Below are 25737 nucleotides of genomic sequence, written 5' to 3'. Positions count from 1 at the left end.
ATCAGGTGTATGGGGGGGAACGCGTACAGAATCCCGGGCGGCCACGGACCGAATTGGCCGCCGCCCGGTGGAGACGGGGGGAGCGTACTCCTCCCTGTCTGTTGATATACGACGCCGACGTCGTGCTGTCCGTCCTGATCAGAACATGCTCGCCCATCACATGATGGCCGAGCTGTCTGAGGACTAGAAGCACTGCCTTCAATTCCAACACATTGATATGTAGTGCAGACCGGGCAGCATGGACCGACACGTCCCCCCCATCCTGTGAGGGAGGTGTCGGTGAAGACTGTGACGTGTGACAGCCTGCTGCCCATGGGGACCCCGCTGGTGAGGGCCCCAGGCCCCCCCCAGTGGGCGAGGTCCCCCAGTACTGACATGGGAACCTTCAGCTGCTTCCACTTGACTCTCACAGGGTCTATTTTCATACTGAAAAACGCACCTCTGTATCCTCCTCATGAAGAGGAGGCCAAGACGGACCACAGCTTGAGCAGATGCCATCATACCGAGCAGGTGCATCACGGACAGCGCCGTAACCGTCCTGCCAGGACGGAACCTCCCGAGCGCGCCGAGAATATCCTCTCGCCGCCGCTCTGAGAGGTATGCCCACATAGACCTTGAGCTTAGAATTAAGCCCAAGTACTCCAACTGTTGACTGGGAAGAGGAGTACTCTTCTTCCAGTTCACAGCAAAACCCAGGCTGGTGAGGAATTCCACCACCTGCCTGGTATGAGAACTGGCGATCTCCTCTGACCGGCTGAGGACCAGAACGTCGTCTAGGGTAGAATAAAATTCGTATCCCCTGACGACGCAGAGGCCCCAGCGCGGTCCCAACGCACTTGGTGAAGATGCGAGGAGCCAGAGAGTAGCCGAACGGCAGCCTCTGGTACTCGTACGCTATGTCCTGAAACAGGAAGCGTAGGTATTTCCTGTGAGGAGGGAAGATCGGGATGTGAAAATACGCGTCCTTCAGGTCTATGGAGGTGAACCAGTCTCCCACTCTGACAGCGCTTAACAGGTGTTTGACGGTCAACATTCTGAACCTTCCATGGGACAGGTCCACTGGTCCAGTATGGGTCTGACACCCCCCCCCCCCGATCTCTCGGGCACCAGAGAATATCGGGAGTAATCGCCACTCATCACGTCCTCCCATGGGACCACGACGACGGCCTGCTTCGCCACCAGAGAACGAATCTCTTCGGCCAGGGCTGTCACTGCCGCGGACTCTGACAATAGTCTGTACCAAACCCAAAAATGGAGGGTGGGGGTGTGCAAACTGTAACACAAGCCCCGCCCTCAGCGTTCTCTCCATCCACACCGACATATGGCACTACTGTAGCCATACGTGGTAAAATTCCCAAAGCGCCCCCGCCGCCAACTGGGGCCGGTTCGCTAAGAATCGTAGACAGGTGGCCCGGTCCCTCCCGCTGTGCATTGCAAAACCTGGTTTTGCCAACCGCGCGAGCAAGGTATATCGCACCCTGACTCTACCAACGAGGCAATCGCACCCAAGGGGGACCCCGACAAAAAGGGGCGGTCTGATACGGGGGGAGGTCTTATCACCCCCGGTGAATGAGGTAGTTCCCCCGCTGAGCATCTTCCCGGCTTAGCTTGCTGGTGACAGCCTGCTCTGCGGCTGGACATGCATGGTGTGTGGTCCCCACGCTGCCCGATAGGGTGAGTCCCTACACACCGTAGCCCTGTCCCTACCACCCAAATTACGCGTGCCTGACCGACCACCGCAGGATCAGAAGTCCAGACGGGGGAGGCACTAACGTAATACCCGGCCTGGCGAGGGCGGGGCTGGGGGAACCCACGCTGCGACCTCCTGGACCTAGAGTTCCCCCTCTGACAATTTTTTTTAGATACAGGGAACCCTGCTCCGTCGTCAGCTACAACACCAGGCTCACCAAACGCAGACGCAGGACGTGTGGTGCGGGAGCCTCCTGACAGTACAGCATTCTCATAGACAGACCCAGGCCTAGCTAGCAGCTGGGTGTCAGCCCCTGTCTCCATGAGAAGTGATATGTGGGGCCGCTTGCGCTTCACTGGAAGAATGCGGCCCGCAGCCAGAGGGGACACAACAGAGCCCTGAATCCCGTAGTGTAGCGGGGGGAAGTGAACGGAGAGCGTGCTAGACACAGCTAGATGGCAAAGTTTTTTTAGGGCGTGCCCATCTAATACAGCCGATCCCTCGGCCGCCAAGGCTGTCGGCACCGTGATAACCTGTTCTCTTTGTGTCCAGGTTATCCCAGGCGGGGGACACATGGCTGCCGGTCGGGGGTCTCGCCGCAGCCGCTGGCGAGAACGTGCTCTCACCTCTGGCTGGGCGGTCAAATACCGCCCGCGCCTCCGTGGACAGACCAAAAAGTCCATCCACGGAGAGGGGAGCCCTGAGGAGGAGAACCCTCCTCCAGGGGAGATTGCTCCAACCAAAGACGTCTGTGAACAAGAGTCGACAGCATCCTAGCCCTCCCTGCGGTTATTGCCTGCGGCTGGGTCAAAAGCTGAATAACCTCAAAACCTCGCGCAATGGATTTGACGTCAGCTAGTTCTAAGACCCCATCACCCGACACCATTTTCGACAGAAAAACAGCCAATTGAGTTGCTGCTAAATTCTGTACTGCGGCGGTATAAGCTTCAACAGCCCACTCAGCCACCTGCCGGGCCGACTCGCCCCTTGGCGTCGGCTACCGGGCGGGATACCGCTCTACCATGTCAGGACAAAGGACCGATGCCACCCGCTTCTCTAAGCACGGCACACCAGTGGCGGCTGCTGACCAAAGTCTATTACTAGTGAAGCACTGCCTCACTAGTAGTCATGCAGTAACCTCCACTGCGGCACACCTGTCCTGAGCCCTGTCGTCAGACCGTCCACCTGTGTAAGGGATGAATGAATGAATGAAAACTTTATTAACATATTGCAGAATGGGCACACTTACCACGGCCCAATACACACAACTGCTAAGGGGATGCAGACCAGAGAAAAACGTTTGTCTTGTCTACATCAGGGTCCCCCATTTTCAATTCATAGATTCATAAATGCATAGGGTAGACGAGCCTCAGATACCGTTTGACCTACAGCAATGTAATGGTTAAACGGTGGGAACTGAACACAGCCCCAGCGGGACAACACGTGTGAGCAGCGTCCCGAAAAGCAACAGAATTAGTAGTAGCTGCACGAGCCATGATAAATGGAAAACATTTAACAACGTGTCACATTCATCCAAATACACAGCCCCCCGCGCCATCACACCGCCCGGTCGTCACACGGGACAACCAGCAGTAGTGAACATGCTAGTACCAAAGCCTGCCGGTGTAGGCCCCCCTACCTGAGCGCGACGCGTCGCCCGTCGGTCCACTGTCGAGGACGGACCAGAATAGGGATGACGTTCTGTCTGGACGCGCCGAAGAGGGTCCGGGGGCTGGCAAACCACCGGCGAAAGTCCAACATTGTTTAATTTCTCCTTTCGCTTCATAATAGTTTCCACTGGTTGAAATGCATATGAACAATCTCACGCTGGAAAAAGACAAGGAAGGGCGTGGACGTGACCACTCCCTGTGTCTTGTAGGCACACACGGGAGTAGGCGTGGTCACGTGCAAGTGACGTGCATGTGCACCTTTTTCACGCGCACAATAGGTGCATGAGATGACATCTCATAATGGCAGAGCGAGACGCGATTGGCCAGTATGAATATATAACAGCCATGTCGTCAGGTGTGCTCAAATACATAGCACCCCTCCCCTTAAAGTTTGGTGTGAAACTGTGAACGATGGTCTGTGCGATTGCCATGAAATGCACAGTAAATTTCGCAGAGTAAACTTTACTCAAAGTTTGAGTAAAATGTACTCCGTTTGAGTAAAATTTACTCTGCGAAATTTACTGTGTATGACCTTGTTGTATTTAAAAGCCTCTAGGCTGTTGTTTTATACATTGTAGATAATAAATAGCGCGATATCTCTCTCTCTCTCTCTCTCACGTTTCGAGACTCGCACAGCATTATGACTTGTCATAAGTGAATTGTATATAGAAACAACTCACCAAAATTGACTTGCACAACTGATTTTATTTTTTTAAATCTACGAAGGGGGGGGACTCCCCCCTTCACCCCTCCTACCCCCACCCCCGCGACCTTACAACTATACGCAACAGCCACCCTCCGCCACTGACCACGACCCCAAATGTGTCCCCTCCACCATTGAAAACAAAATTACGCCCTTGAGAGGGAGAGAAGGAAGAAGTGCTCTGTAGAGGGAGGGAAGGAAGAAGTGCTTGGTGGAGGGAGTGAAGGAAGAAGTGCTTGGTAGAGGGAGAGAAGGAAGAAGTGCTTGGTGGAGGGAGTGAAGGAAGAAGTGCTTGGTAGAGTTTGATTGATTGATTGAAAATGTTATTAACAGATTGCAGAATGGGTACAATACAGTACGGCTCAATACACACAATTGTTAAGGGGATGCAGACCAGAGAAAGACTTTCGTCTTGTTTACATCAGGGTCCCCCATTTTCAATTCATCATAACATATATGACATACATGACATACAGATATACAGTACTGTTACATCCAGACATTTATGACATACAAGATATACAAATATACAGTACTGTTTATTTACAGACAGAGTTTCTAAAAGAGAATATATACATTTGAGGGGGAGGGAACTACATTGTGGGGGGGGATGTTTGGACATTTACCGGGGCCAGTTTCGAATTGCAGCCCCCCATAGGTGCTTTTAGAGCGGTTTTGAAGGTGGATAGGGATTCACATTATTTTACGGCTGTGGGTAGAAGAAGAGAGGGTGCGGATTGGCCACATTGATCAGTACTTCTTGAGATTAAGATACACACCACCGTCCCTCTCTCTTCTAATCTCTCCCTCTCTCAGGAGGCTCTAGCCATAGGTGAGCGGCGGGAGGAGCAGCTGAGGGAGGTGCAGACGGAGGTGCAGAAACTCCTCCATGACAACAAGTCACATCTCCAGTCCTTAGAGGAAGCCAGGGAGCACACACGCATACAGGTGGGGACAGAGAGAGATAGAGAGAAGCAAATCAATGACAATTATATTGGCAAGGCAAATTAAAATGCAGGCTTAAAGTTCAGGTTCATTTTAATGAAAGGAAATTATGGTTAAAGGGATTTTCGAACCGTAGCCCTATTTTCTATTTAGTATTTACCTATGATGATGTTGATTGATGGAATATTTTCTCAGCACAATCTATGCTGTTCTTCATACTAGCTCTGGATAAGTAGCCACAAACCAATATTAAGACAATGGGGTCACACTCCTGTATGAACAAGCTGACTGAAGCTCACTGAAGTACATTTCTTCAGGCTACCTATCCAGAGCTAGTATGAGGAACAGCATGGATGGTGCTGAGAAAGGATTCTGTACCAATCAACAACATTATTGTTAAAGATATATGTAACATTTCCACATTAAATGGTCTAAAAACTACTAGACCTAGGTTGTATATTTTGTTGAGTTGTGTACTTACATTATTCCAAATGTTTCAAACTCTGAGAAATCTGTAAGTTCAATCAAGAACATGGAGCGTGTTCTGTGGTTTTTCTTCTTCTTTTACGTTCCAGCAGACTAGACACAGTATCCTGTCAATGATGTCATATCCCCTTTACCCCCTTCCTAACTCGCCCTGTAGCGTGACAAACTGCCGTGCCTCCGATATTACTAATCACTAACTAACAAACTAGGTTAGACCACCATTTATTTTTATTTATTTAACATCGCCCAGAGTATGGGGTTAATGGCCATCCATTCACTTACATGAAACGGTTAGATATTTGGGTGATGTACCCCAGTCTGCCACTAGCTTTCAAACCATGTCGAGGCTCATTTAAATGTGCAATCTAGCTAAAAGTGTGTGTGTGTGTCTCCAGTGTGATCAGCTGGTGGAGCAGCAGATGCTGATCGATCGTCTCCGTGGTGAACTCCTGACTTTTAAGGTGGCAACCTCAGGAGTGTCTGTCGAAGCAAAGGATTCTGGGAACTCGGCAGGGAGACCCCATAGTGTACCTTTGATCAGACATAGTTGTGGCCACGGACCCGTCAGGAAGGTGGGCGACTGCAGTGTGTGTGCCTGGGGTCACAAAGAGCCCGACATTTTCCAATGCAAAGTTAAGCTCCGGAACTTTGGAAATGTTGGCAAATTTCAAATATTTGCTGACTGAGGCTCATTTAAAGGGGAACTATCTTATAAATGGCATTTTTGAGTGTTTAGCATTGTTTCCTAGCTATGTGAACTTATATTAATATGATCTATGTCTCTAATTCTCATATTGGCGCATTCTTCCAATTCTCCTCTCACAATATTCACCCTCACTGAACTGAGTCATCTGAAAATGTGCTGATTTGTGATGTCAGAGAGACACCGCTGCATGATAATGTGGCTGTGTGGCATCAGGTTCATGATGAGCTGCACACAGTGGTTGGAGCCCAGGCTCAAAACGGCTTAAGATCTTGAGGTAGAAAAATGCTGTTTTTGAGGACTTGATTAGAAATACAAAACAATGAATAAAAAAGAAAAAAATATTACAGAGGTGTTCCATAGACTCACAGGAATTGTGTAAAAGTGCCCAAATAGTGAAAGAAATAGTAAAATAGTTCCCCTTTAAGCAATAATACACTCGAACCAGTGGAATATCAGGAATATTGCCACGGCTGTGATGCACCCGCAGCATAGGCATCACAGAGTGGCAATATTCCTGATATTCCACTGGTTCGAGTGTATTATTGCTTTTATACAGCAAGGTGCACCGTCTGGAAAAATATAGGATGAATACAGACAATTCTAGGGTCTTTTATATCGATTTCAGTGAACTTGGCGTAGAATTTATTTTCCTAAAGATGTATCATTGTTTTGGAATTTCAAATGGAGTAGGCTATCAACCAGCTTGGCAAACAAATGATGTATTATTCTAATTTAACGTACCCGTTAACTATAAACTATAGTTACTGTACTGTAGTACTGTACTGTAGCGACTATCCTGATGTCCTGGTAGGCGCTCGGATGGGTGCGGGAAATCCTCGTCTTTGACGCGCAATTAAAGATAAAAGTAATGTCCAGTCGTTGTCACTTGCCGTTGGGTGAAGTTCCCATTTAACTCATTGACTGCCACGCTGTTTTCTCATCTTCACTCAATGGCGCCAGCGTTATTGACAATTTTCGCAATGTATGCAGACCCATTGTGTGTTCTGTATTATAGCTATGGAGACAATAGTATGGCTCATTTGGCATTGTTTATAGTCCAACATTGACAAACCAGTTCATTTCTACATACGAGATATGACGTCTTATATGCATATGCCCAAATCGTTCGGGTTGCTCGCCTGAAACTCAAAATATTTTCAAATCAAAGGTATATACCATATATATTATGTTTCTTCACAAAATCATCAAGGGGGGGGGTGGGGTCGTTTTACCTCGAAATTGCGATTGTTACCAAAAGCATGTTTTAGGTTCGGTAAAAGACGACGCTGTGATCGGTACAAAAGCATGTTTTACGTTCTGTAAAATAGACATAGAATAGACCTTACCTTAGCCAGAAGGTACTCTAAAAAGAATAATCCCAGTGATCCCATCGCGATCGCAATTACTTGTGTATATTGGGCATGGCTATCATACGGGAAACAATAGGTTTGAGGCGATAAAATCTCAGAGCGATTGCTCTGTCCTGATTCCCTCTGAGGGGGAGGAGTTCCTGCAGCAAAATAAAAGCAGAGAGAGAAAGACCGAGAGACTAGGGCTGGGCGATATGGCCAAAAACTTTATCGTGATAAAATAATACAATTATTTTCATATAACTCGATATCGATAATTATCGTCGATATACATTTCTGTCAAGTTTAATTAACTTCTTATGCCTGGCGTGACGGGCTATTAATAGACTCACTTGTTTTGATGCGGTAGAACGAAGCCGTCACTACGAGACGAGTTGGAGCCGTCGCGTGTCGAGCGAGCCAACCCTTTGAGAAGCGTTGTGGTCCCGGCTTGAATTCTCCATGAATGTGTCCAAGTCCATAATCCATATAAATCCATTTTGTTATATCCAACACAGTCTGAATGAATGTTTCTTCCTTGTGATTATGCCGCGTGATTATTTTCAAACCACCAAAACTGAATGTCTTGTCTCGAGTTGATGTCGTCATCAGTCCGCGCACCTTCTACGCAGTACACACGGCCCAGTGCATAGATTAATATATTCCACCAGGGGGCAACCTACCGCCACTGGATCATATGCATAGAATGGAACACTGTTTGGTCCAAGCTTGGAAAATCGATATATCAAAACTTTGCGACCACGTTTCATGTTTATTTCGAGGAAATAATTTATCGCGATGATTATCGTTATCGTTTTATCGCCCAGCCCTACGAGAGACCTTACCCAGTTCAAAAGGTAGGCGATACTGCCACCAGCGGTGCCAGGGAGACACAGGCAACTCCGAGCGAGTGTTTATAATGGGGATCAAAGGAAAAATATCAAAGGATCTAAACCCGAGAAATCGCAGGTATGGCGCTCAACCGTTGGCGACGAAACCTGAGAAATCTCTGGTATGGCGCAGAAAGAGTTCATTCAAGTAATTAACATAAATACATGGTTGCTGAGCAAAACAATAGATTATATAAATTGACATTATGATAGTGAAACGAGCGTGGTGCATGCGGTAAAAACCGTGAGACATCTCCGTCACCCATACCTTGATTGCGCAACAGCCTACCTGTGCCTATATCCAAAAACCCATGCGCTCCGCGCTGCCACCCAGTGATGAACTTAACCAACTACAGACATAACACAAAACAATCAAATAGCTCCTACAGGTATGTTAAATCAAACGTAACATTGCTCGCGGTGTAGGTCATGTTGACAGTTTCCTTTTGATGAATGGCAGTTGAAACTTTCTACAACATTCTAAAGCCAGCGCACTGGTATATTCATGGTGATTTAACCGTAAGTGTATCATGAATATACTAACGGCTTAGAACGCTCTCGACCAATCACAATGCGTGGTCGGACCTACCTGTTGTAAAATTTTTATTGACTCCACAGTGCACACAAAGTAAATTACAGTGAGCCTCAATCAGCTTGTACAGACAGGAGCTTAACGCGATTGACTTTGCATTGGTTTGTGGCTAACTATCTGGAGTATGACAAACAGCATGGATTGTGTTGAGGAAGGACTCTGCCAATCAACATTATCATTGTGAAGTAAGAAAAAAGATCCCTTTAAGTGTGTGTGTGTGTGTGTGTGTGTGTGTAGATCCACACTAGTCCCCCAGCCTATTCATTGGAGAGGGTGATGGCAGCCTTTAAGATGCGAGGTCAACTCCTGTTGGCAGAGATCGAGGCGGAAGAGGAGGTGTACTGTCCATTCATAAACCAGCTAGAGGAGGAGAGGGAAGAGGAGCAGGAAGAGGAGGCGAACGAGGACACAACAGGGTTTAGGTGAGGACTGGTGCAACCTTCACCTGCAGACACTGATGTCATATTTGCAGACTGCAAGCACACTAATCATAATTAATTTAATGTATTTTCCCAAGTAGCAATTCCAATTCAGTTTCCTTCCACCAGTGAGTTAGCCGTGGACTTGGTAGACCATGTGACATTTCCACAGGCGTACCATGAACCGGACATGGACCAGTAGGCAGAAGGAACCAGTCCAGAGTCAGGACAGCACTGGACCGCTCCAGATCTTACAGAGTGGAATCCTGTTATCTCAACGGACCGAGCTAACCACAGGTACACTGGGGTCTTTCAGGGTGTATTTCATTGTAGAATCGTCAGCAGCTCATCCTGATTTCAAGACAGAATCTCTCCATTCATCATGACACATAGACGTGTGTTTCTAATCGGAATAGCACAGCTGACTAGACGGGCACAAGTAGATGCTAATCAGTTGTGTGATGGCCAGCCACTGGCTGCTGTGTTTGGTGGAGGAGGGAGGATAAGAATAATGAACACGCCATGAAGAGGACCTGTCCAACAGCCCAAGTAGGGAACAGTCTTTTACCTCAGAATGGTATTTATTCACATAAAAACCCATTTGAATCCCCTTTTCTTTCTGTCAGGGGATGAGAGCAGTGCCAAACTATATGTAAAGCAGACTGGACCCCACGGCAGCATCGCTCAGAGGAGGATCCTGGAGCTGTCAATCAACATGCGCATGAAAGAGGAACTCATCAATGAGCTGGACAACACCGGTGTGTGTGTGTGGCCATTTTCTTATGTCTGTCTGCTTTATTATAATCATAATAAACTTTATTTGTATAGTAGCACCTTTCATACAATACTTGCAGCCTAAAGTGCTTCACAGCAGTGATATAGACACAAAATAGACATAGGCATAAAATCTACATAAAATTGTCATAATTATAATTATACATAAATATAAATGAACAGAGAATTTATATTAAAACCTCCCGGAAAGAAATTAATAGATTTGTCATAAAGAAATCTATGAGAAAAAAAGATTGTAATAGAGATCTCTATAGATTTCTGACATTAAAATCTCCAGAAGACTATTAGCAGTTTTCTGACAAAATAAAGACAATGCATTAAGTGCAGACATAGAATGAGTATAAAAATAGACAGAATAAGAGCAGTGCAAAAGGTGTAGACAGAACACGTGCAGTGCAATAAAATGGCTATATAATATTTTAATATTTAATCAAACTCCATGTGTGTCAAGAATTATAATGTTGTGTGTCTTTGAGCAGCTTGATGAGATGTTTCAGAGTTTCTAGTTTCTAGTTATTTTAAAATGTTTTGATCCACTTTTTCTCCTTATTTTTCAATTTTTTCTCCCATCCCAATTTCGTATTGCCAATTCTTTCCTCCCCTGTCTTGAACGTTGCTAGACTATGCCCCCCACTGGTCGGTTGTAGTGAGGATAGAAGCCTTGCATCACGTGTCCCCTCCGGTACACGAGGAGGCAGCCTGTCGCATCTTTTCACCAGACAGTGCGGACTCTCAGTGGTGAGGAGTAACGCGTGGGAGGCTCACGCTGCCCCCGATACTTCCTGTCTCTGCTGTGCAGGCGTCACCCAACCGACCTGTAGGAGTCGCTGTCCACAACGTCCAATCCCCACCCATCGACTTTCCACCTGCTACCTCTGCCAATTGAGATAGTATGACGACTGGCCCAAGCCGCAGGCAATGCTGACACCGGGATTCGAGACCGGAGTCCCTTGCATTGGTGACGAGCACAATCTCCGCTACGCCACCCAGCCGCCCAGTTTCTAGTTATTATTTCAACACGCTGCTCCCGTTCTGTTTTCTGTCTCATCGGCTCCTCGTCCTGCTCGTTGCCCTGATGATCCCGCTGTGTTCCTGTGTGTCGCAGGCAGGAAGGCCCAGGAAGCGGACAAACGCGGCAAGAGGCATGGCGATGATAGTGGCACGGCTGGCCCTACCAGGGGTGTGTTGGCGAGACTCTCCCTGCAGAGCCGGCAGGCCCGGGCGGAGCTCCAGCAGAGCTTGAAGCACATGAGACGGCAGAGAGAACAGCTCCAGACCAGCCTCAGACAGGAGAGAGACGCTACCGACACCACTGCACCCCTGGACCCGAGGAGGGTTTATACAGCGTGCAGCAGGACTCACACAGTGACATCACGCACGCTGCTTGGTGCAGTGATCACAGAGGTGTGAACCTATCTCAAACTCTGCCCTCTTTTCTTGATCCTCCTTTCTTGATCCTCCAACCAAAGACAAACAATGGTCCTTTTGACGAATACTCCACAAACTCAAAACAACAGTGTAATAGGCAAACTGTAATATTATAACCAACTCCTTGGCATCCCTCAGCTTTCATGCCTACCTCACAGCAGCTCACGATAACACTTCAACACAATAGCCATCTACCCGAAACACTTCACCTTTTATAAAGAGGAAGACACGCTCACTTGAGTTGAAATTATGTAGCACTTAGCTTTGAAATACAGCAAAGGTGAACCGTTGAGCAAGTCCATCGTTTGAAAATACTTTGATGCGGTTTTGTTTGCAGGAGCTGAGGTCAGAGGATTTGACTGTTGGTGATGATGAAGGATCAAAAGAAAAGGTAAAAATATTGCTCAAATTCAGATTACATTTAGTCATTTAGCTGACGCTTTTATCCAAAGCAACAAGTTCTGTACGACAAGTCATCAGGAAGGGCACAACTCTATCAGCTGAGTAACAATGTTCATCAAAGTGTTGAGTGCTACAGTGTAGGTTAGTCTATTAAGTGCATGACAGTAAGGTTAGTTAGGGTTAGATATATTTTTTATTTAATTTTTTATTTCAGATAATGGTTGAAGAAGTGCGTCTTTAGTCGACGGCGAAAGATTGGACGGATTTCTGCTGTTCTAACTGGGGTGGGTAGTTCATTCCACCATTGTGGGGCAAGGACTGTGAATAGGCGGCTTCTCCTTGATGACCCTCCCGGAGCTCGGATAGGAGTAGGTCTGAGGCGGCCAGAAGATGCAGAGCGTAGGGGTCTTGAGGGTGTGTAGTTGGAGACCATTGACCGGAGGTAGGCGGGAGCGGTTCCCTTTGCTGCACGGTATGCTAGGTCGAGGGCCTTGAAGCGGATTCGTGCAGCAATGGGGAGCCAGTGCAGGTCCCTAAGAAGTGGGGTGACATGGGCCGACTTCGGTAGGTTTGAGATCAGGCGGGCCGCTGCGTTCTGAATGAGTTGAAGAGGCTTGGTGGCAGTGGTCGGGAGGCCAGCGAGCAGTGCGTTGCAGTAGTCGGGGGCGGGAGATGACTGTTGATTGGACGAGGAGTTGGGTGGCTTCTTTTGTCAGGAAGGTGAGGATGTTTCGGACGTTGCTCAGGAGGAATCTGCAGGTTCTGGTTGTCGCTCCGATGTGAGCAGAGAAGTTCAACTGGTTGTCGAGGACAACACCAAGGTTCTTGGCGGTCGGGGACGCGGTCACAGCTGCATTCTCGACTGTGATGGAAAGGTCGGTCAGGGGGGAGGATTTGGCCGGCAGGTGGAGCAATTCTGTTTTGCTTAGGTTCAGTTTGAGGTGGTTGGTCGTCATCCAGGCGGAGATGTCCGACAGACAGGCCGAGATCCGCTCAGAGACGTGGATATCTGAGGGAGGGAAGGAGAGGAAGAGTTGAGTATCGTCGGCATAACAATGATACGAGAAGCCTTGAGACGTGATAATGTTACCCAGTGATTTAGTGTAGAGGGAGAAGAGAAGGGGTCCTAGGATCGAGCCCTGGGGGACACCCGTCCGCAGGGGGCGGGTGGCCGACAGGGTCCCTCTCCATGACACTTGGTAGGAGCGGTCATTGAGGTATGATGTCAGCCATGTCAGCGCAGAGCCAGCGACTCCCATTCCTGCGAGGGCCGCGAGGAGGATCTGATGGTTGACTGTGTCGAAGGCTGCAGATAGATCTAGGAGAATCAGTATAGAGGAGAGGCCTTTCGCTTTTGCTAAGTGAAGTGCCTCTGTGACCGCAATGAGGGCCGTTTCTGTGGAGTGGCCAGTCCGGAAGCCAGACTGATTAGGGTCTAGGAGGTCATTCTGTAAGAGGTAAGTTGGTTGGATACAGCACGTTCAAGTGTTTTAGAAAGGAAGGAAAGAAGAGACAGGACGATAGTTGCCTATGACGGTGGGGTTCAGGTTTCTTTTTTTTATGAGCGGTGTGACTCTGGCTTGTTTTAGGGAGGTGGGGACCACCCCCGAGTTGAGTGAGGAGTTGATGGTTGCAGTTAGGAATGGGAGGATGTCTGGTGCTATGGTCTGGAGGAGTGGGGAGGGTAGCCGGTCCAGCTGGCATGTAGTCGGACGATTCGACGTTACCAGTGTCAGGGTCTCGGCTTCTGTAATGGGAGAGAAAGATGACAGAGTGAAGGATGAGGTTCTCGATTCAGCATTTGGAATGGGTGGGGGTTGGGAGAAGGAGCTGCGGATGTTCTCCACTTTTTCCTCAAAGAAGATCGTGAAGTCTTCGGCAGAGAAAGATGAGGGGGGTGGGGGGGGGGGGGGAGGACATGGTAGCATGCAGTTTGCGAAGATTTTTGGCAGAGGCCTCGATCCTATGGTGAAAGAAGGAAGCTTTGGCATTAGTAATGGTTTTGGAGAATGTTAACAAGAGGTTGTGATATGTGTCAATGTCAGCAGTGAGGCGTGACTTTCTATACTTCCTCTCAGCCGCTCTCAGGACCTGTCTTTGTTCTCTCACTGGATCTGTCAGCCATGGACTGGGTGGGGAACGGCGGGCAGGTTTCTCAACGAGGGGACAGAGCTTGTCGAAGGAGGTTGCAAGGGCTGAGAGGAGGGTGGAGGTTGCCATCTCTGTGGGGAGAGCAGAGAAGGTGTCACTCAAAGGTAGAGAGGATAGTATGTCAGAGGAGAGGGTGGAGGGGGATAGGGAGGGCAGGTTGCGTCTGAGTGACACGGTTTGAGTTGGGGTGAAGACCTTTAGGTTAAGCATGAGAGTTGGTGAGAAGGATATGAAGGAATGGTCAGATACATGTAGGGGAGTTACCGTGGTGTTAATGATGCTGGAGTTACGGGAAAATATGAGATCCAAGGAGTTGCCTGCTTTGTGGGTGGGAGGCATGACGACGGTCAAACGATTGTAGGAGGGAGACCACTGGGACCGACTGAGATGAGCCAGGCAGGTTGAAGTCGCCCAATAGAAGGAGAGGGGTACCATCTTCCGGTAAGGAGCTTAGAAGCATGTCCAGCTCAACTGTGAAGTGATCGAGGGGACCTGGAGGGCGATAGAGTGTAACAATGGTGAGATTGAAAGGATTAGAGACAGATACTGCATGATATTCGAGAGAGGAGAGTGACTGAGCAATTCACCTATCAAGCCCTGCCCTCTTTTCTTGATTCTCCAATCAACAGTTGTGATTGGAGGATCAAGAAAAGAGGGCGGGGCTTGAGATGGGTCAATCGTGTTCCATCCGTGTCTTCTTCCTCGTCCACCCCTCCCCACCCCCAACCTCAGACTCATCACAGCATGTGGCTGGAGGCAGAGGAGGAGGTGGTTCTGCAGAGGAGAGCGGAGCTGCAGGAGCTGGAGGAGGTGCTGAGGAGGAGAGAGGAGGTGCTACAGCGCAGGGAGGCCTGTCTCCAGCAGAGAAACAAGCTGGAGATAAAGAAGCTTCGCACCAGTCAGGTCTGCTTGTGTGTGTGTGTGTGTGTGTGTGTCTCTGTGTTGTGTGCCTAACTGTGTGTGTGTATGTATTGGTGTGCAGGCATTTGTGTGTGGCTCTTCCTTGAAGAGGACTTGCTGGTGTAATAATAAGGGTGTGTTGGTCGCGTTTTTATGTCTTCAAATTCAACTTCTTTATTTGTCAAATACACAACAATACAGGGGGCATTGCAGGTAATAAAATTCTTGTTTCAAGCTTAGACTCAACAGTGCACAATTAAGAAACATCAATGAATACAAGAATGGTAACAATAGGTGGTAGTAGTAACATCAAATTCAATATAAAACAATAAAATGGTCAATTATTTACAGAAAGTGTCTTGCGTGTAGTGTATGTGCACGATAAGGTGCAGTGCAGGGTGTGTGTGTCCAATAACAATAAGTACGATAAATAAAATATCAAAATGAGGTAAGATCAAATAAAATAGTCAATTTCTACAGAAAGTGTCTTGCGTAAAAGTGTATGTGCATCTTAAGGTGCAGGGTGTGTGTGTGTTCAAGAGTTTTTTTTAAGAGACGTGTGACTTTTTTTAATAGGGCTATCTCCTATTCTTGTCCTTGTTCAGGAGTCTTGTGGCTTGTGATAAAAAGCTGTCCCTGAACTTGCTGGTTCTTGTGTGGATGCTCCGGTACCGTTTGCCAGACGGTAGCAGAGTGAAAAGCTTGTGACTGTGGTCTCAAGCGCAGTCCTGGTGATGTGTTGTGCTGACTTCACCACCCTTTGCAGAGCCTTGTGGTCAGTGGCTGAGCAGTTGCCATACCAGGCAGTGACGCAGCCAGTTAGGATACTCTCTATAGTGGGCGGTTAGGTGGCGTAGCGGAGATTGCGTTCGTCACCAACCCCAAAGCTGTGAGCTGGATTCGCCTGTTCGAATCCAGCTCACAGCTCCGGGGTTGTCACCAGCTTGGCTGGCCGTTCACACTGGTACAATTGGCTGTATTAGAGGGTGGGAGAAGCTGGCGGGGTGGGTCCGGGTCGTTGTAAACAGCGACTCCTACAGTTCGGTCGGGGCGCCTGCTAAGCGCGGATAGGACCTGAGTGGGATAGTGTGATCCTTCCACACGCTACGCCCTCTCAGGGAGGATCCACGCTGCCAGGTGAAAAGAAGTGGTTGATTGGCTGGACGTGTGTCGGAGGAAGCACATGATAGCCTCCACTCTCCCAGATGATCTGACTGTGGGGGGTAAGTGCGCAGCGACCAGGAAGGGATTGGGAATTGGCATACGACTAACATTGGGATGGGAGAAAATCGGAGGAAAATGGAGGGGGAAAAAGATAATAAAAAAAAAAGGGATACTCTCTATAGTGCACCAGTAAAAGTTGCAGAGTATCCTGGAGTCCATGCCGAATCTCATCAGCCTACGTAGGAAGAAGAGCCGTTGTCTCGCTGTATTGACAACGATGCCGGTGTGTCGATGAGACCAGGACAGGTCCTCGCTGATGTTGACCCCGAGGAATCTGAAGCTGCTGACTCTCTCCACCGCTGTCATGTGAATGGGGGTGTGATCGCCCCCCTGGGACTTCCTGTAGTCCACGATGAGCTCCTTCGTTTTTGCTGAGGTGGAGGTTGTTATCCTGGCACCATGTTGCCAGTGCACTCACTTCCTCGCTATACTTCGACTCGTCATTGCCGGTGATCAGGCCAATGACGTGCCATGTCGTCAGCAAACTTGATGATGGTGTTGGAGCTCTGTGTGGCCACACAGTCTTGTGTGAACAGGGAGTACAAGAGGGGGCTGAGTATGCAGCCCTGGGGGGCACCGGTGATGGAGGAGGTGATGGAGCCCATCCTGTATTAAGATGGCGGAGCACTGATAAGTTGCAGAAACTCTCGCTACTAACCCTCTGAAAAATACTGAAAGAAACACGACTAAAGGCTTTAAAATTACATTTCAAACCATAAACTGTTTTATGCAGCGTTTTATCGGTTTTAACCTTCGTGCTCTCTCGCTGTGGATTAAAGGAGACCTTTATGAATATTTCGGCCACAAGCAGCCGTGCATCGTACACTTGAGAGACTGAGTTTACCGGGCACACTTAACCACAACACTTACCTGTTGTTAGCCTGGAGCTAGGCTATCCGGGCTTGGTCATGGTGGCCCCAGCTGAACTGTCATGCCTCAAGTCTAAGCTTCTTTCCCTGGAGAAGCTCATCCATGTCCTCCTGCACTGGCAGTCAAGATTATCTCCCGTCTCCGGCTGGTCGGCGTGGAGTTGACAGATGACCGGCTCCAAGATTCCCTCCACCTCCTACGGTGTTGAGAAGCAGGACAAGGCTACCCATGCCTCTTTTTCCGGATCCCCTGGGCGATGAAGATGGTGAAATGCCCCAACTGTTCAACCACTTTGAACCACTTCAGGGACTGGACGATGGCCGAAGTTGGACCAGCCGATGCCTGCGGTCTCCCCCTCTCGGCTCCGGGTTCGGGTCATCCTCCTGGGCATCGGTCGTGAGGGATGACCATGCTGGTACTGGTCCATCTTCCCATAGGAAGCGCTCTCTTCTCCTGGCAGCGCTACCTTCAACTCCCTGGCCGCCTCCCCCTCCTGGCCGCCTCCCCCTCCCCACTCTCCCACCTACTGCTCCGACAGCTAGCATAGCTCATCATGCTAGCCGCCTCCTATTTCCATCCTATTATCCTCATAGGTGACTCAATCGTTAGATCCATCGCTGTACCAAGTGGCATTACATACTCTTTCTCAGGTGCAAAGGTTATTTTTTTATTTATTTTTTTATTTTTATTTTTTTTAGATTTTTATTGGTTTTTAATACCCGGCAGTCCGGTAGAGAGAGAGAGAGAGGAAGAATGGGAGACAGAGCGGGGGGAAGACATTCGGCAAAGAACGCCGGGTCCGGGAATCAAACCCGGGTCGGCCGTGCCGCGACGCAGCGCGTTACGTGGTTCGCCACTTGGGCGCCCCAGGTGCAAAGGTTCTTGATCTACTACAACATATCCCCACCATCATTGAGCTTCACCCGGCTGCCCACACCGTGATTGTTGATGTGGGTACAAACGACAAGTGTAGACAACCGGCCAAGCTTCGTGATGACTATATGACCCTATATGACCCTCTTGCGCCGCCCCTGTGCCTCAAATAGATCCGCTATCAACTCTATCTTTAATCTTTCAAAATGTTCAGTTGCTATCGCTATTAGCTCTATCTTTAATTTTTCAAAATGTACAGTTGCTATTGCATGCACTCATCTGTGTTTCACCACACACATGAGTGCATGCTTACCAACTGTCCGTCTGCAACACTACTATCACCGACATCTAAGAAGGGAGATCCCCCCTTGAACGGCCCTTCTAAGGTTTCTCTCCTCCACATTGCCTGTGGAGCTTTTTTTTCCCTATTGTTAGGTTTTAGTGAGTTTTTCCTTACCTTCGCGTGGGGTATGTCTGGGAGTGCTTGCATTCTTTCATTTATTTGCATTCATCTAGTGTTCTTGTTCTGTTCTTGACTTATTGTTATGTTGTCTTCTTGACTTGTTTAAAGAAGACCTGTACGGCCCATGGGGACATTAACGTGTGTTGTCGGGCCCTATAAATAAATTTGATTTGAAATTTGATTTATGAACTACTGCCAGCGACGATCGAGAGCCTCGGCAATCCTCACCCTCCGACGGGCACTCAGCTGTCTCTACGTGCCGACCAGTGGCTACACAATTTCTGTCCGGCGTGTGGCTATATGGTTACATTAACCAATTTCATTAATTTTGGAATAGGCTTGATCTATATAGAAACGATAATCTGCATCCCAACCAAAAGGGAATTGCAGTCCTGGCCTCTAATCCCCCCCCCCCATTGCCCCTACCATTGTTCTTACTGCTCTCGCAGCAATAACATCCCTGTTGTTATTAAACACACACATCACCCCATTCTCTGTCTATCGCCCTTCTACTAGGCTAAATGCTGGCTGTAATCCAAGTCATTTAGTTCATATTCTAGTTAAACCCTTGATCCACGCAAAGTCGGACATTAATCTTAATATGGTGCTTTCAAATGTAAGATCCCTTACAAACAAAAGCTTTTTAATTAATGATCTTATTTTGGAAAAATTCTCATTGAAGCTCAAGAACGATGGTACTGCAACTCTTGTTGAAACGTGTCCCCCAAATTATAGGTTCTTTCAATCAATAAGACAAGAAAAAAAGGGGTGGTGGTATTGTCACTATCTTCTCTGATCAGTTCTGAGATTGAATACCTCGCCATTGTGTTGAAAGCTGATTCAAATCTGCTTATTTTAACAATATATAGACCAACCAAACAATCCTCAGTATTTCTTCATGAATTATCTGAGCTTCTGTCTACTATTCTTACTAATTAATTATGACAGAATAAAACTTAGTGGAGATATGAATATTCATATCAATGACTCATGGGCTATGGAGTTTGTGAATCTCTTAGACAATTTAGGTTTAACGCAAGATGTTACTGAAGCCACCCACCAACTGGGTAATACACTCGATTTGGTCATATCACAACTCACAAGGGATAAAGATTGAGAATGTTCTATTGTCTGACATTACTGTCTCTGATAATTACTGTGTATGCTTTGATACTATGTTAAGTACACCTATTAACAAAAGATAATTTATTATTCAAAAAAGGTACCTAGATACCACAGCGGAAACAAAATTCTCTGATCTTGCAAAGTAATTTGATCCATGTAATACACACTACTCGATAAACAAAATGGTTGACATTTTCAATAGTAACTTGAGCAGAGCACTGGACATTGTTGCGCCAGTTAAGATAAAAAAGAGGCTACGAAATAAAATATCACCATGGATAAATAGCTCTATACGTGATCTTTTTTTTTGATCCACTTTTTCTCCCATTTTTCTATATTTTCTCCCATCCCAATTTCGTATCATCCAATTCAACCCTCCCCTGTCACGAACGCTGTTTCTTGCCTCCCACAAGCCGGCTGCAATGTGGACTAAGTCATACATAGCACAAGTCCCCTCCGGTACTTGAGGTAACAGCAGTCGCATCTTTTCACCTGCGCAGCTCGATCTCTCAGTGTCGAGGAGTAACGCGTGGGAGGCTCACGCTGCCCCCGACACTTCCTGATTCTACTGCGCAGGCGCACCAACCGACTTGTAGGAGTCGCTTGTTCACAACGTTCGATCCCCACCCTTCAGTTTTCCCTCCCCGTAATACGGCCAATGTGTATTACTGCGGACGACCAGCTAAACTGAAAACAATGTGGAGAGCTGGATTCGAACACGCGAATCCTAGCGTCTCCACACTGGTGGCGAGTGCCTTGCCCACTACACCACCTAGCCGCCTTCATTGTAATATTTTTAAGGAGCATATTATAAGGTATAATAAGGTTATTCGTTCAAGTAATAAGGCTAGAACTCTATAGAATTGTAACGCAGAGTAAACCATCAACCTGCAATCTTGACCCTATCCTACAACTACAAAAAGCTTTCAATAGTCTCTCCACACCAGTCAGAAAAATAATTAATACATCCCTTGAGACTGGAATATTTCCTAATGCATTTAAAACCACTGTTATGAAACCACTACTGAAGAAAGCTAGCTTTAGACTATAACGTCCTGAGTAATTTTAGGCCGATCTCCAACTTACCTTTCTTGAGCAAGATACTTGGAAAACAAATTTAATCAACTAAATAATTTTTTTTATGAAAACGCCATCTTGGAGAAATTCCAATCTGGTTTTAGATCTAACCATATATAGTACAGAGAGAGACGGCTTTAATTAAAGTCACCAACGATCTCAGAATTAGTGCTGCTGCTGGCAAGATCTCAGTTCTCATTCTTCTGGACTTGAGCACTGCCTTTGACACAATTGACCATAGCATCCTAATGCATCGTTTGGAAATTGGGTTGGCCTGTCTGATAAAAGTTTCAAACATATTTTATAGACAGAAAATGTTATGTTAGTCTAGGTCTCTAGGAGACTATGTATCAGACATATTTTTTTTTCTATTTATTTTATTGCCTGTGATATGCAATTTGTCTACTGAGTCCTGCATTTCCTTATTCATTTGTACATTTTATTTTTTGTTTTGTCAAAGCACTCTGGCCTGCTTTTATTGCATGAAAATAAATAAAGTTTATTATTATTATTATTATTATTATTATTATTATTATTATTATTATTATTATTATTATTATTATTATTATTATTATTATTATTATTATTACCCTCACAGCCTGGGCCTGTCATGAAATCCTGGATCCTGGATGTTGTCACACAAAATGTTTACCTCTCAAATGTTGAAAATGTGCATCTTGCTGGATGTACATGAGGCCCACTGTGTCCATCCCATCCACAGGCAGTGAGCCAGGACCTGCTGCGTGTGTCGGCCCGCCTGGAGTGCCTGGAGGAACAGCTAGAGGGCAACAGTGAGGCGGGGCAGACTGGAGTCACCAGCCTGGAACTGGAGAGAGAGAGGGACGCACTCCGACTGAGGAGAGAAGCACTGGACACTCGGCTTAGTGAGGGCTGGGTGCTCACTGCACAGGTCAGAGAGAGCGAGAGACTTTTATGCATGCTTGTTTGTGAGTGAATGTATGGCTGGTATGTGTTTTTGTACATATGTTATATATGTTTGTGCTTGTGTATGCGCAAAAGGAGAGACGTGTCATAATCATAAACGAGTGAGTGTGTGTGTGTTTCTATGAATCCAGGAGGAGCACGCTCTGCTCCAGTTGGAGGAGGCCATCGAGGCTCTGGACACCGCCGTGGACTTCAACAGCCGCTCCATCCGGGACAGGCAGGAACAGCTGTCAGTCACAGCCTCTGCCAGTCAGTCACACAGCGCAGACTCCGCCCTCCACTGTGATGTCATCAGGAAGCTGAAGGAGCTGTCGCCACCAGAGGCCTCAGAGCTGCTCGTCAAATACTTCAACAAGGTTGGGGGGGGGGGGGGGGGGGGGGGTTGTACAGGTATGGGCATGTGGTAATAGTAGAAAGACAAATATAGGCAATAAATAATAGATCTGAATATAGAAAGAATGAGAACAAAATAAATACAAATAAACAGTGTAGACAATCTAATTAACTCATATTAATTAATATGAGAAAGTAGCAGTGTAATCAAAGATGCAGACGAGGGTCTGTATGCCCTACCAGTTTATATTATACGTTACAATAAATATGGGCAATAAATAATTAGAATCTGAATATATACTATGAGTAAAGTAAACTATACACGGGTGCAGTATACACAAGATAGTACCCTAACTGGCATCATATACAGTACGTCATAGTTATACATTGTAGTCCATGCTGTTTGTGAGAGTTCCTAGTAGTTCTCGAGTTCTACCGCCGTTAGTTCTCTGGCTGCTGGCAGCGGTCCCTGCACAGAGCCTGATGGCTGCTGGCACCAAGGACCTATGTGGAGGTTGTTTTGCTAATTCTTCTGAACTGACTCTCCCATAGTCAAGCCAGTAGCACAATGCCATCGCCTCCTCTTTATGCCACAGCTGTTGTGTTATGAAGTAATACTCTTATCTTGTCACTCCTCTTCCTTCTGTCCTTCCTCTCCTCCCTTCCTAATTTCCTCCCTCACTTGTTCCATCCCTCTCCCCATGCCACATGGTGTGTTTGCTGCACGAGGTGAAAGGGTAGCCGGAGCTGAACTCTACCTACTGTACTATTTAGTCACGTGTCCAACTGTAATAATATATGTTCAATTTGATCTCTCATCCCGTCCCACCTGCGTCTTGTCTTCCTCCTCACCTCCCCATCTCTCTCCCTCCCCGTCCCTCTCCATCTCTCTCCCTCCCCATACCTCTCCCTCTCCCTCTCCGTCCCCCCTCCCTCTCCCTCTCCGTCCCTCTCCATCTCTCTCCCTCCCCATACCTCTCCCTCCCCTCCCTCTCCCTCTCCGTCCCTCTCCCTTCCCTCCCTGTCCCTCTCCCTCCCTCTCCGTCCCTCTCCCTCCCCTCCCTGTCCCTCTCCCTCCCTCTCCGTCCCTCTCCCTCCCCTCCCTCTCCCTCCCCTCCCTGTCCCTCTCCCTCTCCGTCCATCTCCCTTTCCGTCCCTCTCCGTCCCTCTCCCTCCCCTCCCTCTCCGTCCCTCTCCCTCCCCTCCCTCTCCGTCCCTCTCCCTCTCCCTCTCCGTCCCTCTCTCTCTCCGTCCCTCTCCCTCCCTCCTCTCCCTCCCCATCCCTCCCTCCCTCTCCCCATCCCTCCCCCTCCCTCTCCATCCTCTCCCTCTCCCTCCCCCTCCCTCTCCGTCCCTCTCCATCCCTCTCCCTCTCCCTCCCCTCCTCCCCCTCCCCCTCCCTCTCCCTCTCCGTCCCTCTTCCCAGGTGGTGGGTCTTCGGGAGGAGGAGCGAAGGCTGCGTCTGCGCTGCGAGGAGCTGCGGCTCCAGTCCGGGGAGCAGGAGGGGCTGGCGAGGGAGCTGGAGGCCGCCCTGCAGCGTCTCGCCCTGGACACGGACCACAGGCTGACCCAGCAGCACCGGGACCACCAGCACGGCGTCCAGCTGCTGCTGCAGCAACTCGGAGTCGGAGGTGAGGTGGCGACGAGGAGGGCGATGAAGGATCCTGGTCATTGCAAATAGCGACTCCTACTGGTCGGTCGGGGCGCCTGTTCAGCAGGGAGGGCATCTGGGGGAAATAGCATGAACCTCCGCACACTACATTCTCCCAGTGAAACTCCTCGCTGTCAGGTGAAAAGAAGCGGCTGGCGACTCCACATGTATCGGAGGAGGCATGTGATAGTCTCTACAGTACACCCTCCCCAGACTGACAGTAGGGCAATGGGCCTAACGACCAGGAAAGGAATTGGCATAACGACTAAATTGGGGGATGGGAGAAAAAGATGAAATTTTTTTTATTTAGATATGGTGATTATATTGTGTCTGTATGATATCAAAGAAACTACCTCATGTATTTACATCTCTGAAATGCTGACTTGTGTGTAGAAGATGGAGCAGGTGAGACTGAGCAGGCCCTTCAGACTCGAGTACAGCAGTTGGAGAAAGACCTGTTCTTCTATAAGAGCTCCAGCCGCCACCTGAAGAAGAAACTGAAAGAGATGCTGGACGAAACCCCGCAGCCCCATCAGCCTGATCCTCAGCTCTCACACACACACCCTGTGCAGACGGCAACACAAAACCACCAGACACAGAACACACAGACAAACGCAAAGCAGAAGCATGCACACCAAAACCCCTGCACCTCTTCATCCTCTGATCTCCAAACACACAAACGAACACTCACACACACCCAGATACAACCAGATTCCAGGGAGGGAGGCGCGGAGAGTCCCGGTGTTCAACGGTTAGACTTGAAGCCTGTTCGTCTGTCCCGTAAAGAACTAAGGCAAATCTCCCCTGCTTACTGGCAGCTCCCCTGTTCCACCACAAGAGGGCGCCACTCTGTAGTGGAGACCAGCACAGAGTTGATACTCGAGGATTCCTTAGAAATATACAGAAACACAGACTGATGGGAACAGTAAATATCAGTGGCACTTTTGGGGTTAGAGCTCTGCACACTGAAGTCTAACATTATTCCAAGGTGAATCGGACCAAGTTCCTAAAAAGACTGGTCATGATCAAACGATACCAGACACAAGTGCCTCATCTTTTACTATTAAACTCTCACTTCTCTCACTTTCACAGTAAGGTTTTGTTGTAGCTCACAGGTTACAGTAAATCTCAACACCTCTTTGAGATAAACCCTGTCGCCTCTTGGATCCCCTCAGTGAGATCGCTACTCTCACCTTAGTTGCAGAGTCTTTTTTTATTCCAATCACTTTCCTATGTTTACTAATTAGTTATCAATTTCACTTGAAATGTAACTGACGAGGTTGTTAATCTCGTTTGTAATAAACAGAATCTCTGCTTGAGAGAAGCCCCCTTCATTGAGCATAATTTTGGCTACAGCATACTTTTTAATATTTTAAGACCAGGTGTAAAAAAAAAAAATCTCGATACAATAGGACTCTGATAAGAGTTCAGACCTGAGATATACTGAATAACTATAAAGGTATAAAGCTAGAAGCAATAAAAGCAATTTATTGAATCTGTTTGTTAAAGGCTTTACCAAGGATGTCTACCAGGAAGGGGCGACCGTTTTGACATTTGCTAGAGAATCCTCATTTGAGTGGACTGGTTTTTCTCTCCGAGACACTACGTCTCTCTGAGTAACACAGCCATCGTCTCCTTATATTCAGGAGTGGATTCTTAGTATGTTCTTAGTCAAAAGGGCCCTGTCATTTAAGTGCCCGCACGCTTAAAGACGCTGAGAGGTGTGACATCTTAGGTATAATACTTCCTATTCATAAAAGTATCCTTACCAAAAGAATGTGCTTCAGTTCCGGTTTAAAAGCAAAAGTGGCTGGCGTTGTTGATTCATGACACTGATGGTGCGAAGTTAAGGTCCCGCTATAGGAACACGATTACTGTGAGGCAAAGCAAAAAGGCCAAACAGGCATATGCAATCAACATGTATTAATTATATAGTTATAAGACACATTAGTCACGTTTCATCTTAATCATCTCTGCAACAGTGATGTCAAAAAGGTCAAACAGACAGCAGAGCAGTTTTCAACAGAGGTCATCCTAGCCACTATTACAA

The 25737-nt window shown here is 47.7% G+C and overlaps 1 protein-coding gene across 1 annotated transcript in view; it reads left to right on the top strand.

Moving 5' to 3' along the window:
• The window catches only part of LOC311226550 (kinesin-like protein KIF27), a gene marked incomplete at its 5' end in the record, with an annotated part of 33077 nt that extends 8190 nt beyond the window's left edge, over window positions 1-24887 (top strand). Inside the window, 12 exons of the mRNA XM_084311970.1 lie at window positions 4880-5011; window positions 5890-6066; window positions 9269-9453; window positions 9623-9747; window positions 10077-10208; window positions 11351-11649; window positions 12011-12064; window positions 14959-15129; window positions 21480-21668; window positions 21835-22059; window positions 23463-23667; window positions 24081-24887. Coding sequence (XP_084168096.1) covers window positions 4880-5011; window positions 5890-6066; window positions 9269-9453; window positions 9623-9747; window positions 10077-10208; window positions 11351-11649; window positions 12011-12064; window positions 14959-15129; window positions 21480-21668; window positions 21835-22059; window positions 23463-23667; window positions 24081-24604 — 2418 coding nt within the window. The 3' untranslated portion in view covers window positions 24605-24887. The remainder of the gene's footprint in view (window positions 1-4879; window positions 5012-5889; window positions 6067-9268; window positions 9454-9622; window positions 9748-10076; window positions 10209-11350; window positions 11650-12010; window positions 12065-14958; window positions 15130-21479; window positions 21669-21834; window positions 22060-23462; window positions 23668-24080) is intronic.
• Window positions 24888-25737: the final 850 nt, after the last annotated feature.

This window comes from Notolepis coatsorum (assembly GCF_963971535.1).
Source record: "Notolepis coatsorum genome assembly, chromosome: 4".
NCBI classification, from domain to species: domain Eukaryota; kingdom Metazoa; phylum Chordata; class Actinopteri; order Aulopiformes; family Paralepididae; genus Notolepis; species Notolepis coatsorum.
This window is presented reverse-complemented; position numbering and strand designations above follow the sequence as displayed.